The 14,937-nt window shown below is 31.4% G+C and overlaps 1 protein-coding gene across 3 annotated transcripts in view; it reads left to right on the forward strand.

Moving 5' to 3' along the window:
• Positions 1 to 14,937, forward strand: part of IRSp53 (Insulin receptor substrate 53 kDa) — a 319,080-nt gene that overhangs the window by 301,617 nt on the left and 2,526 nt on the right. For 2 of the 3 annotated variants that reach the window (XM_088202037.1, XM_088202038.1), the window contains exons 9-14: positions 3,713 to 3,904; positions 4,908 to 5,148; positions 5,214 to 5,496; positions 5,565 to 5,781; positions 12,378 to 12,796; positions 13,314 to 14,905. In XM_088202037.1, coding sequence (XP_088058163.1) covers positions 3,713 to 3,904; positions 4,908 to 5,148; positions 5,214 to 5,496; positions 5,565 to 5,781; positions 12,378 to 12,796; positions 13,314 to 14,901 — 2,940 coding nt within the window. In that variant the 3' untranslated portion in view covers positions 14,902 to 14,905. The remainder of the gene's footprint in view (positions 1 to 3,712; positions 3,905 to 4,907; positions 5,149 to 5,213; positions 5,497 to 5,564; positions 5,782 to 12,377; positions 12,797 to 13,313; positions 14,906 to 14,937) is intronic. The other variant, XM_088202039.1, reaches the window with a different exon arrangement.

Here is a 14,937-nt window from a genome sequence, read left to right on the forward strand (position 1 = left end):
CCTCCGGGACTGTAGAACTCACCCCCCGTACGCCATTAGGGGTAATATTACCCGGAGATGGCGTCGCTAAGTTCGAAAGAAGAATTGCTCGTTCAACTTTTGCTTTGTTAGCGTATAATGGATGTTTGAACACTATAATATGAGATTATGCAACGTTAATAAGTAATGAGTTGTTGTCTATGAAATGACGTTTAATATGGGTATTTTAATCTGATATTATTTTTATATTCATAGAACGTATTTGAATATAGAGTACATAAAAAGATATCTGAGCTTTAAACATTATTTTTATGAGAAGTTTGTGTAATAATGAATAGATATAGAATAAATTATCAAATTATTTCAAAATCCATTTCCTTATAATTACTATAGAAGGGTTGACAATCATGACGCTTTTACGCTAATTGCATTATTAAATATGAATAAAAAAAGAGCTATTAGAAAAAAATGCTTATTTTTATTTAAAACTATTATATAGTATATTTTTAACCTAGTTTATATACCGTTAACTGTTAAATTTAAAACGACTGCATTCGCAGTGTATCTATTTATTATGCATGAATCCAAAGCTCGCTTGGGAAGTTTGCAGATTCAAGTAAAAATAAATACCGGCAGCTTCGCACACGAGGTCTGAAAAGTTGTTTAAGAGGTTTAATCGAGATTTATAAGGCTAGTAGTCGAAACGGAACAAGACACGAACGGCTGTTCCGGGTAAGGAAATCGGAGAAAGTATCTAAGTGCCAAACCGCTCTGGAAATCGATAATGGATAACGGGGTGGAAAATAAGAAAAATGTATTAACGGTTCATTTAAACATACCATATAGTAGAATACAAAGGTAGGATAAATTCCTGTGTTTTTATCGCAAAATTTGTATGCCAGTGCCGAAAAAATGTTTAGTATTCGCGTTATGTCGTTTGCTCGTCCGATCCTTTTGAATTAATTTTCGTACGCTTTTCGGTTAATTTTAACCGGGCGTTTTAGTATTGATTAAAATTTTATTTGTGTACATTGTTCGTTTGACTTTAATCATGCTAATATGATTAATTTAATTAAATAAAATATTTTTTCATTAATGGTTAAATAAATCGATTTGATATTCATATAGACATTTAATCAAATCAAATAATGAGTGAAACAATATGTTAATTAACTGTTAAAAGAATGGTAATTTAAGACTAATTTGAACACTATAATACTCTATACGTATATTGGAGAATCCAAGAAAGTTTTACTCATTAAATACTAATGAAAAATCAAGGATCTAATGAGAGTATTTAAACAACAAACTTGGATCAGAAACAACAAACAATTATCCTCTAACATATTTCAATATAGAAAGTTTCTTAGTTGTTAACAGATATGAAACTTCAGAGCCAGTTCATCGAAACATAATGTCTATAACAATAAATAATATTTTTTTATATCAGTATATTCCATAAATTATTATTTTAATGCTTCATACTTATTTAATATAAAATGAGAAAAGTAATTTGATTTTAAATTGTCTCAAACAACATTAAAATATTGAAATTTAATTATGGTTATTGCAAAAACACTATATTGCACTGAAATATTTTAAAGTTAAAAGGCACGTCGATCAGCATTAACGAAATGCGTGGAATGAAAACATCTTTTAATTTAGAACAGCTGATTAAAAATTTTACCTTATTTATGTTTGCCATCAATATTATAAAACACAACTATTTTCATTACATTCTATTGTAATTTTGATAGCAAAACCATATTCATGTAAAAACAATATTCCACTTAATTATGTTATGATAATTGTAATACTAAATTAGAGTGATTAAGTAGGTGTATTCAAATCATATATATAATAAATATATAAAATTCTAAAATATTAATGCAAAAAAGAGAATTACGTTAAAAATACTCGTTATACACACCCCGTGTGACTCGATCTTATAAGTGCACTTGTCGTGTTCTAAATTAGCCATTGCCAAGGGCTGCCATGCAAAACGACTAATTAATGAACAGCACTTGCCGTTAAAAATGGCGTTCTCTAACACGTGTATTTTTTACTCCGTTGAGACTATACTGTGGTATAAATTAGACCGTATCATTTAGGTTATTATATATTTAGCTATATATTATATTTTAAAATATCTATTGTATAAAGGATGGAATAGCGTAGCCCGTAACGTCTCAGACTAGTAATTCTGAAGTTGCGGGCTCGATCCCCGGCAGCGGCACTCAAATTTTTATCTATAAAAATGCGTTATTATTAAAAAAACTGACGCCAGCTGCAGTGACATCTATTGAATATAAATTTTATATCAAATAATAATTTATAATTAATAATATAGATGCCACCAATTCGCTGACATCCAGTCTGATGGTTAATACTTACATGTAGGTATTTATTTTGTTTGCTTGACTTAGTTGGTACATATTTACCCGTTGTAACGCATTGATCTCACGCCTGTCAGGTTACAATGGAAGATTTAATAAAAAATAATACTAGTAAAATTTGTGCAATAATAATATATGTGCTATATTTCTGTCTTTGACGCCTTCTATTTGTTTCAAAGATCGGGTTGAACTTTTGAAGATTCAAAGTAACTGCTTGGTTGAGCCAGATCTGACGGTCGAAGCTAAAAGGGCCGTTATTCTCAGGCTTCAAAGATTCTTGATTATAACTCCCTACAACTTAACTTTTATTAATAAAAGTAGAAAGGAAACAAGCAAAGTGATGTGTTCTGTGGATAAATTCCAGTACCAGTACGATAGACCAGTGGTATAGCCAGTGATAAATACTTGAAAGACCTGGGTTCAAATCCCATATAAATCATATGTTTTATTTTCATTTATATCGTGTCTAGGTGATGAAATTGGGGATTATTATATATTTTTAATTCCGATAATCTAAATTTTTCTAAGCTTATGGATCAATATCATAATATACAAATAAAATTAAATCAAGCTAGGTCGTGTACAGTGTCATTTATTGATTTTAAAAATATATCAATGCATTATTTCCTGATAAAAAAGAGGTTTTAAAAAACATATATTTCGCGCAACTTTTTCAAATACAATATTTATTTTAATATAATTATTGAGACTTACTTAATACTAATGTTAAGTAAAAACATAAAATTATGTCTGAATGGAGACAAAAATGTACAAATAATAGAAAAAATTGCCTATGTATGCAATACCTGCTTTTGTTGTCACTTCGCCAGCCATCCCTAACATAAAAAAAAAATCTCTGTCACATAACATAATTACTGGTAACTGCTAGGTAGCGTTATATTTGCCAAAGATAAAACAAATGTATTAATTTTATGTCCACGTCGCGCATATACAAAAATACGAAAATATCGTATATGTTCAATTCTTTTTTTTTAAATTGCGCCGAAATATCAACCAGTGGAATTTTTCGTTTAGTTAAGGTGTTTGGATATTTTGGCCTTTGTACTAAATGAGATAATATAATTCTACTTTGGTATCCTACCCCGATAAAACTAAGTCATGGAAATATCGTGTTCAGCAAATAAAAATTTTCCCGAATACCGGTATTACTTGTATTGCAATCCCTACTCGTTACCTACTAAAGAAGAAAGCTTATGATCTTCTTCACTTTAAAGTTTCTCGTATCACTTGTACCACACAATCCACACCAAAAATAATGTTTAGTAACAAGCAATTTGAACTCTTATTTACTAATAATGTTATTATCTTTTTTTCAGGCAATGACTCAAGAAAGACGTCGATATGGATTCGTTCTTGAACGTCAATGCTCATTGGCTAGGCACTGGCTTGCTTACCACGCAGCTGGTACAGCTGCTTATCGCGCTGCCATAGATGATTGGCAAGAAGCTGCACGTTCCAGAGAAGGCCTGCCACCAGCTGTCGATGCCATGTTCATAAACAAGATGAGGGTATGTAGCACATTCAATTTTACACAGTGCATAGAGTGAAAACTGACGCTAGTTTGAGTTGAGTTCCCACGCGGGCTGAAACGGAGTGCTCTCTTGCATATGTTTGAACTCAAACTGTATTAAAATATATATTTTTTGAACAGATCTATATAAATATTATATAAAAATACATTAACAAGCACACATACGTTGGCGTCGGTTTGAAAAAAACGCATTACGTAATAAACGCATTAACAAATCGCGCAATATATCGCCGGTCATTAAATAACCGCCGAAACCAGGTAGAACAATGCTTTTAATGAAACTGCCCGCCCGTCCCCACTGGGCATTTCGAAATGCACTAATGCCATTATATAACACGCAGACATTCGAATCAAACGTATGTGTTATGTGCTACTTGTGTATGCATATCGAATTATCGAATCGGAACGCCGTCTGATAAATGGACGCAAAAATTATCGGTTTTGCCAAACGAGTGGTTGTTATAATTTGTTAAAAGCGAGTTTTTTTTGCAACCCTAAATTATTTTATGTAGTAGATGACCATCCGCTAAGATGAAACATTTTTATTTTAAATGTGGAACAATCATATAAATTTAAGTAAATATATTACAGTGAATGTGTATTACCAGTGAAGTTATATTTTCACTAGCGTTTCAGTGAAATCATATCTGAATATGTTTTTACCGGTAGATATTTATTTTCACTAGCGCAAATATATTTTTTAATATAATAAACCAAAAATATAAGCAAATAAATGTTTACAGCTATATTTAGTTTAAAATAAACAATAATATTAATACTAGTAAAAATATAAATTTTCTAAAAAATAACATACAATACAATTATCGGAGCTTGGCAATATTTTTACTGTCTTGAATAAAAAAAGTACTGCTCTTTCTTAACCACTGCTATAAGCTCTTCATCCTAGATATTTTCATTCTTTATCTTTGATGATAAGGTGTAAGAGAAAGTTTTATAATTATTCAACCAATATTTTGCAGCAGCAAGTATCATTTTGGGCTGACGAAGACGTTTATGCGAGTCCAAGGAACGGAGGAGCAGCTTCGGCTGAACAGCTAGAGAGAGCTAGCCTTGGAAGCTCGCAATTGAGAAAGACAAGAAGCATGGATGCTTCTTGCTTGGATGTTCGTTCTCTGGACAGAGCCGCAAGTCCACTAGTTGCCATAGAAAGGGCCAGGTCGGACTTTAATTTGGCCACCAGTACTCATTCTCTCGAAGACGGTTTGTACAATCATACAAAATACTTTAAAAAATAGTGCTTTTAGTAACATATGTTTTTTTATTAGAATCCTTAAATGCCACGCCAACACGACGTCCAAAATCGATGGCTCTGCCAAATACCCGTGAATCAATGACACTGCCAAGAGCCAACTGGGGACCTACCCTAGTTCGCGCTCTATACGCATATCTGTCTTCTGGCGAAAATCAGCTCAGCTTTCTCGAAGGAGATATACTCACACTCTTGGGCGAACGTACCAAGGGCTGGCAGTACGGAGAAAACCAGCGTACTCTTCTGACTGGATGGTTTCCTTTGGCATACACAGAACCGATCGACGAAGACATTGTAGGGTAAGTATCAATTGCATAATGAATTATTTCTAAACAAGCACGAATTGATAAATTTGCTTTCTTTATAGATCGCCGAATCGTTGGGGAAGCCTCCAAGTACCAACACCTACAGTCGGTGGTTCTTCTGCTCCTGGCTCTCCAGCTTCCAGTAGCCGCTCTGGTACAATTCCAGCTCAAGCTCCCGCTTCCACTCCCGGACCAGTATCCACTCCTCAGCGTCCTTCTCAGGACCTCGTACCTCGCATGTTTGGCGACACACTGCTAACGAATAGGAACTCGAAACAGGTAGATTCATCAGCTAGATCATATCCCCAATGCTTCATTTTAGTTGCAATCATAGAATAAGTTTACTTTTAAGTTTTAGTTATCAGACAACGCGCAACATTTCAAAAAATAAGCACTAAGCTTTAAAAAAATATCTAGAAATCTAAATATTTTTTTATTGAATATGATAGACAATGCTGTAAATATTTCCTAAGCGCTGAAGAAACTTGTACGTTTTAACAATTAATTCGCAAAGAGCAACTTATTACCTTTTTTTATAATAAGAAGGTGTAAATAATATACATGTTATTCTGCTAAGTCGAAAAAATAATACTGCTGTAAAAAATAGTGATAAATAAGACTTCCAAAAAAGTTCATTAGATACTGCATGACTGCTTGGAAGTACAAAAATTAATTTATCAGGACTGTTGTGATCAGAATGGCTTACTTACTCTATAGATAATGCAATGCATATTTTTTTCAAACGATCAGTTACTATTAGTGAAACAAAACTTATGCAACAAAAAAGGCTGCTAAAGCTCTTGCAATAATATTTTTTAGAATATCTTAGTATCTTAGTGGATCATAACGACAAATTTTAATGAAAAAGCAAAGAAGAAAGTCGAATGCTCGATTCTTGCAAAATGATAATAAAAATATATATATATCGGTCTTGCCGAATAAAAAAATGGTCTCAACAAGTAAAATATGAATAGATTTACTATGATAATTACAAGCAGATTCTTCTTATTTACCTGATTTAGCAAAAGGGTATTTAAAAAAAATAGATTAAATAATAAAGAATGCGAGAACAATAATAAGATTACTTTCAAACATTGAAAGCGAATTCCTAAGTTATTCGTTAATATTGATTTTAAACAATGCGTTTGTATAAAGAATGCTACAAAATAATTGCATAGTATTTTACAGATAATATTTTTTTGTGATCGTAGTAATATGTTTAGTATATGATTAATTTTTGATCTATATAGTTTTTTTTTAGTTTCAATTAATTAAAAAATTTTACAACTACGTGTGACGCGTTACCATTTAAATTATGTAATTTTTCTGGAATAATATTTATTATATTTTTTTATTACAAAAAACATTAATCTGATATTTAAATATTTTAACCCTTTGAGTAGTGAGTTAATTTTACGTATTTTTCCATAAATATTTATGTTGTTTTTAATTGCATTTATAGTAAACTATTTATTTTTTTATATATTACACATTTATTAATGCTTTAATTATTTAATAATAAAAAAGAAATCACATTTACTAACATAATCAATTAGGAACTATGAGAAATAATTCTTATTACAGCCTATTGACGGCTGTTTTGCACTACGCGCACATAATTTAGCGTTCTCTGCTCATAACCTAGCTTTTTGTGATATTTTAACTAAATTATTTATGGTTTGCGTTCAGGAAATTTAGAAATGATTAAATTAAAAAACAATTAAGATTTATGTCGGTCATCGTGCTTCGAATATTTTAAAATAATATTTATTAAGAGGCATATATTTTTAATAAATTTAAAGTTTATCAATATATGTGCATATATTCATATTACTAATTTAGGTATGTATTTTCTTAAATAAAAACCATTAATTGAGACAGCAATTGTGTTTGATTTTGGTTTATAAAAGAAAGCAAATTAAACAGTCAGTTTTTAATAAAAACTTTTAAATGTAATGATCAGTAATATTATTTAATAGGGTCGCTTTATAATGACACATGGTCAGTAAAGTTCTAATGCTGCTAATTAAAATAATTATTTTTATCATTACATTTATACCTTATTATCTTAGTATTAAAATGATTAGGAACGCAGTATTTTATCGATATATTTTTTGCAATATACATCTAACATATAATTCATAAAAAAATACTATAAAAACATAACATTTACTATTTACTAACGATATTATAGATTAAATAACCGTTTACTGTAATTACTGAACGTTTAAAAACTGATTACTTATTAAAGCAACTGGCCTTTTAATTATAAAAACAGTAATATAAAACGGGCAATAAGGATATTTATTTAAAGTGGTTAGTTACATTTTGAATGAAAATTGGTACTATTAAAAAGAGCGATAATTTATTATTTATTTTCAAAATTTTTTATAAATATAATAATTTAATAAAAAAACTGGTATAATAATCGCATATGGGGCTTTTTATAATTTACTTTAACAAATTAAATTTAAAGTTATTAAGTAACCTTGTTAAAAAAATATTACTAAATATTGCATTTAAAGTTACAGATAAATTATAATTTTAATACTGACCATTTATTTTTTTGCTTAAAAATATATTTTGAAACATATGTGAAACATATTTTTAAGTTTTAATATATTTAATTGCTTCAAAATTAATGGCTATGCGTATAAAAAAGAATACATGTGCTAGCATATAACCTTTTTAACCCTTTGGACGCGATAGTCGACTACAGTCGCTCAATTGATTTTTTTATCTCTTTACGCAAAAATCAGTAAAAAAAAATGTTTTTAGGAAAAAAAATTTTTTTGTGAATAAACATAAAATATCATTTTAAATAAATAAAAATTAAAAAATCAGAACATTTAAACACAGAACCAAAGTAAAATTTGAATTTTTAAAAAAAAAAAAATTATATTTATTTTTGATTAACGCGTCCAAAGGGTAAATCAGTACTACAATATAATACTAGTTTTATTTTTAAAAAATGCTAAGTAATTTTTTGTAGCAAATGATGATATAAACTCTATGAATCTTTTCTTAATAATCCATACCTATAATATTGTACATAAAAATATTTTTTTAAATAATGAATTAGGTGCTTTTCATATTTTTGTCCTAATTATTAATAAAAATGCGAGAAAAAAAATTTTTTCGTGTATTTCGTCACAGAAAAAATGTTAAAAAATTATTACAATATAATAATTTAATCAAAACTCTTCAAAAATATATGTCGCGATATTTCAAACAATACAGATATAATTTGCATTTTATTAAAATTATAAATAATTAATTAAGAATAAATTAGAGTAGGAATAGCGTAGTCTATAAGATCTAGACTGCTAACCCAGAAACTTTGGGTTCGAGTATCAGCAGCAGACTCGAATTTTTATTTATAAAAAAATGCGCTATTAATAAAATAAATCTGATTTCAACTTCAGTGATATCTATTGATTATATATTATAATTATAACTTTCAGTCTGGTAATTAACATTTACTAGTCTGATTGACTTACCCAGTTAGTATAGATTTACTTAATTGTAACGCATTAGGCTTACGCCTGTTATATTAAAGCAAAAGTATAAAATATAAAAATAATATATATAGTATATAATAGCCTGTTTTCACTTAATTAAATAACTGTTCTTTATTGATTCTTACACACATTTCACACGCATGTTATTTTATTTATATAGAAACTATTACGTGTATGTCAAATGCAACTGTTACCATGTTTTAATAAACTCGATATTAAAATTTGGAACGTATTTATTCAACTGAACGACTCGTGTGAAATGACGCGTTTACGGTTTTCGTACCGCAATCTGTTTTGAATAGTATACCCTGATGTGATTGCTTTCAATTTTAACAAAGCATTTGTATGGAGTATTTGCATAAGAAAGTAGCGAATGAATTATTGGAAATAATATAATGTCTATTTATATTTACCAATATCTTAGTTTATTTAAATTGCAAATTTAAACAATGTTTTTGATACGCGTAGGAAAGATAAGTCTTAATAACGAAACATAAATTTCGTTTGATTTCCAAAAGTATGCACGCTTAAAATTATTCCAATAATTTAAACTGGCGAATTCAGAGAATCAAAAATCGGATATCTTTGAAACAGTTGTTATCTTTGAAAAGTTTACAGAGATTTTATCGGAAGTTATCTTTCGCATAATGAATTATTCGCTCCTGTACTCCGCTTCTCTTCTTCAAAGAGTTTATTTTAAAATTAATTTAAAAATAACATATTCTGATTAATTCCCTTTTGAAATAAGTTTTAATTGCATACGTTGAATTTTAGATGTTTGCTTTATGCACGTTGGCATGTTTGATTTATTCCGTTGCGAATAGATTTAATTACGAACTGCACCAAGCGATGATTGAGCAAAGTGCAAGAGAAACTATGCTTGTAAAGCTCTCCAATCGAACCTAGTACTTCTCGTCTAAATCTAAAGTACATACATCAAAAGCAAACATTAGCGCACTTTGTGGCGAACTCGACGAGTGTGTTTCCTTCTGGGGTTAAACGACGATTCGATTAATCTAACGCAGGAGTGTCAAACTCAGGGTACGCGAGTCGAATTGAATAAAATACACCTAGAACAAACGTTTTGATAGAGTTTTGAAATAAAAATATTGTTATTTTCTATAAACCAACCATTATAATTACACTGTGCCACAATAATCACAAAAACTAGTATTATCGTTAACTTTTTTTACCGTTAACAAATGTAAATAGATATCGTCGAATTCATTTTTATTTATAAAATTTACAAAATTAATTGATATTTTAGCAAAAAAGTTTGCTTTTATATTAGATTAAACTATACTAATATATATACATTTAAACTGATTTCAGGCCTTGTTTTGGCTTACTACTATTTAATTATGAATTTTCAAAGTATGTTTTTTATTTGTTTATAGACGTTTTTGCTTTTGTAGTAAATATAGTACATCACTGTATATTCAGTACAAAAAAAAGTAGATTCAAATTATAATAAGTAATCAAAGACAAACAGCATGATAGACCAGTATTATAGGTCTGTGATTAAATCCTAAAATATTTGAGATCAAATTACATAAGAACTTAAGGTTTTTAATTTCTTTCGTATCTGATAGATCGGATTTAGTGATTATTACACAATTTTAATTCTAAATGATCATCATAGATTAAATTTTCCCATATATTTTTTTGACCTCGCGAATAAATATCGTAATATATTAATTAAATAAAATCGAATGACATCTATTTACTAAAAACTCATATACTATTTTATTATCAATAAAATATATGTCACTAATTTTCATACTGATTCCAGTTTAATGTCTCACTATTTATTTAATAACTGGTGATTGTGTTTACCCCGTTGAAATGCATTGAGTTAATACCTGTCATGTCAGATTTACAATAAATAAATATCATTAACTTACATAATTATATCATCGGATTAGGGACCGGGGTAAATGAGCCCAAAACTTTTTTGAACAAATAATACAACAGGTAAATTAGCAGAAGTACTTCTCAAGCATATTTATAAAAATAAAACACGCAGTGAATTTTAAAACAAATAGTATTTATGATTTTTAGTCATTTACATCGTACTGACTAAAAAATTTAGTGATGAGCTAAAAATAATTTGATTTAACCCAAATACAGAGACGAAATTACAATAACATTAAAGGGCCCTGGAAAAACAATGATTCCGGACCTCATGACAAAAATAAAATTTTATATTTTTTCAACATCGTAGTATAATTTCTATGCTACAAATAAATATAAAAATTAGCCACCGATGCGCCATATTTTCTGAAATCATATTTGATGTAAAATATTTTAATTTAATATTAAAAAATATCTACTCATAATATTTACCTGATAATTATTCGTATTTTCTTTGCTACTCAGTGCTGCCATATAGTAAATTTCCAGTCCAGGACAAAAGCAATAAAATCGTGCCATCGCTCGATTATCAATCGTTAATATTAAGACTTTTATAACATTATTACGAGTGAGAATCGAGAAAGCTCATTTGAACTGAATTTTGCCCAAAAAAAGTGCGCAAAAAACAATTATCTCTTCTCAGAAGTCAAAAATTCACGTCAAAAGCGATAAAATCGTGCCCTCGCCTTCGCAGTGGGAACGCAACGGTGGCTAATGGGAAATATTTCGCAACGGTGGCTAATTTTTATATTTATTATAGCATAGAAAGGGTTAACTTGTACCTATTATTATTATTAAATAAATTATATTACGATGTTAAAAAATATATAAAACGCCATTTTTGTCATGAGGCCCGGAATTGTTGTTTTCCCAGCCCGGCAGCCCTGGATATGAATATTATAGTAAAGCAGATACATATTTAACTTAGCGTGAAATATCATTAAGATCTGACGGTAATGATCTTACAATATTTTGATTTATTTATCAAAGTGTAAAAGCTAGGTAAATGGGTGCCGCATAAATTAAACGAGCGTCAGAAGAGAGATAGAATCTTGCCTTTCTTTACTTTTGCGACATAAAAGCAAACCATTTCTATATCATATTGTTACCTGTGACAGAAAATGGATTGTTTTTGACAGTTATAAGCGTCTGGCGCAATGGTCAGATAAAGATAAAGATGACGAAACACAATCTGAAACAGAATAAGCACCAAAATTGGTCCAGCGCTATAATTATTTACTACAACTTCATAAAATTTGGCTAATAAATTACAGCATATGTCTACTTCGATAGAGCAGACGATATTGGTCAATAGACCGTTGCTCAATTATCTTAAAAAAAACCTTATAATATATTGTCGGTTTAAACCTTACGCGATGCACCCTAAATATATCTAATAATTTGATAATATTTTTTTATACTATTTTACTTGCATTTCAGATTCGACGTGTTACAGCATCCGCTTCAGCTAAGCAAGCCAACCACGGCCCGCCGCCAACCCTACCAGCGCCGGTGCCGACCCCGACAATACCCATCACCAAGAAAATCACCCAATCGCAGAGTGCCAACTTCCAGAACTCGAACGCTACCCAGACCAAGTCGGCCACAATGAAAAATTCCACTTCCAACACAACTTTCCCGTCGGCGCCAGACACCAAAGCCAACTTTGGACCTCAAACGCTGCCGGCACGCGTTCAAGCAGGCGCTGCGGGCAAAGGTATCCCCAAGGGAGTGGTTCCAGTTGGAAACGTCTCATTGCACAGCTCCAACGACAGTGGCTTTTCCAACGAGCCCCCGCCCCAGCCGGAAGTTGATTATTCAGACGAGGAAAACGCACCCCGCAATCGAATTCCAATTAGGTAACGTACTTCCAGTATATTTAATTACGATACACTCATCCAATTAGAGCAACATGCAAATTACACCATTCACTATAAGCTCAGAAGTTCAGAATTGATGTGATATGATAAGAGTCAAAATGTTGAATATAGATTAATTTAGAGAGATTCCTAAACAAGCACTTTATTTTTCATATAGAGATATATTTTATATAAGCTTATTGAAACATACGTAGTATATTATATAGCCTAATTGTTCTAATTAAGTATTTTTAAAGACTCACGAGTGGGTATAGCAAAGTTTTGCATATATGAATCAAAACTGATCATACAATAATAAAGTTTGAAATTATGTTTACAACCATATCTATATCTGACTCAAACATTTGATGAAAATGCAAGTGATTCTAATTCGTTGAAGTAGTACTGTAGACGCTCGTTTTGTGTGGCGTATTTTGCTTATTATGTAAATAGCATCTACCTTATTTTGTATTATTATTTTGCATTATGAACGCTTTTTATGTTTTATGTATCGTAGAAATAACCAACGTCGTTTCGATAACCAAACAAACGGACACAGTCAAACTCTCCAACGCGAACCGGGAAGACACCCAGAAAATGGCTATGCGAGTACAGACAGAAACGCTTATTTAACTGACGATCAACAGATTATGTTGCGGACTATGATCGAGCACGATAGAGATGGCCAAAAGGTTAAAAGAACTAAATCTTTCTGGAAGTTTGGAAAGTCCGCCTCAGAAGATATATTGGAGGGCATGGCGCTTTGGAGGCACAGAGACTTGGTTGATACATACCCGGAATTCAAAAGAAGGATGGTCGAAACTGAAATGAAAATACAGATGGAGTATAAAGCACCGCGCGCACCTAACGATGCTGTGGAGAACGTTCTTAAATACAATATGACTAAAATGACCATTGAAGACAAGACGCTAGATCGTTATGAAAAGCATGGTATTCAAAAATCTAAGAGCACTAGCTCTATCGTGGCTGCTGAAAGAAGTCAAACTAAGGCAGAGCCCCAGATTGTAACAAGCGCAGTGAGCCAAGAAGTAATAAATAAAAATCGACCTCAGAAGCCTACTCCTCAACAGAGGATGGAAGAAGAATACAATGCCCGCAACGACAGACAGTCAAACAACTCGGACGTGACTAATTCTAGCACGATCAAGACCAACTTTGAGAATAGTTTCTACGATGATGAAAACGGAGAAGGGTTAGTCGTGAAGACGGTTAAGCGCAAAGAAATCCTTCAGCAATATGATAACGAGTCTTTGAGCGGCAGCGAAACTGAGCATCACTCCATAGCGTCGAGCACTGATCCGTACGATTGTATAATTGTGGACGATCACATGACTTTGAGGAAGCAAAGAGAAATGGAGAATAGAAGGCTGCAAGCTCAGCAAACTCAATACAACGGAAAAGTGTCAGAAAAGAGTAGGACTAAGCAGATGTATCATTCTGAAATTAGCGACAGTGACAATAATGGTCCAATTAAACCACATTTGAGAGCCACGCTTTCTACGGAAAGGCAAAAATCTTCTAGAAAAGCTGAAGCACCCGAGCCCACTCAACAGCGAGCTAGTACTTTCAAAACTTTCAAAGAAAGCGAAAGTGATTTGAAAATGTATTCAGACTCGAATGATACGCTTAAGTATTCTGAACAAAAAAGGAAGGAAGACAAATATTACCAAAACCACGAGACGGACTCTAAAAAGGCCAAGAGCAAAAAGTATTACACGGAACAGAAAAATCACGAAAATCACAAGCGCCATTACAACGAGCAGCAGCACCCTAATTCTAATTCTAATGGAAGACATCAGAATAATGGTAACTATTATTCGGAACAGTCGGACGATTACAAGTACAACGAAAACACAGAGCAAAAGCCACAATTGTTACCGAGAACTAAGCTACTGAAGGTGCCCAGCGTAGGTCCCACTATGCAAACGGTCATGAAGTTCGAGCAAGAAATTGGAATGATGGAATATAGGTCTCCTAGAGAGAAGGGCAAAGGCGCCGATCAAAGCGAATTTCTCGTGTCTCCCGGGCACACTTACGGACCATGGTTTGACCTATGGGATAGAGAACACAATCCCAGAAAATGAGCAGGTTAGAAATTAGTTTGTTTCATTACACCCTCT

Source organism: Plectrocnemia conspersa, unplaced genomic scaffold (assembly GCF_051122295.1).
Source record: "Plectrocnemia conspersa isolate PC_06_02 unplaced genomic scaffold, ASM5112229v1 ptg000013l, whole genome shotgun sequence".
Classification (NCBI taxonomy): domain Eukaryota; kingdom Metazoa; phylum Arthropoda; class Insecta; order Trichoptera; family Polycentropodidae; genus Plectrocnemia; species Plectrocnemia conspersa.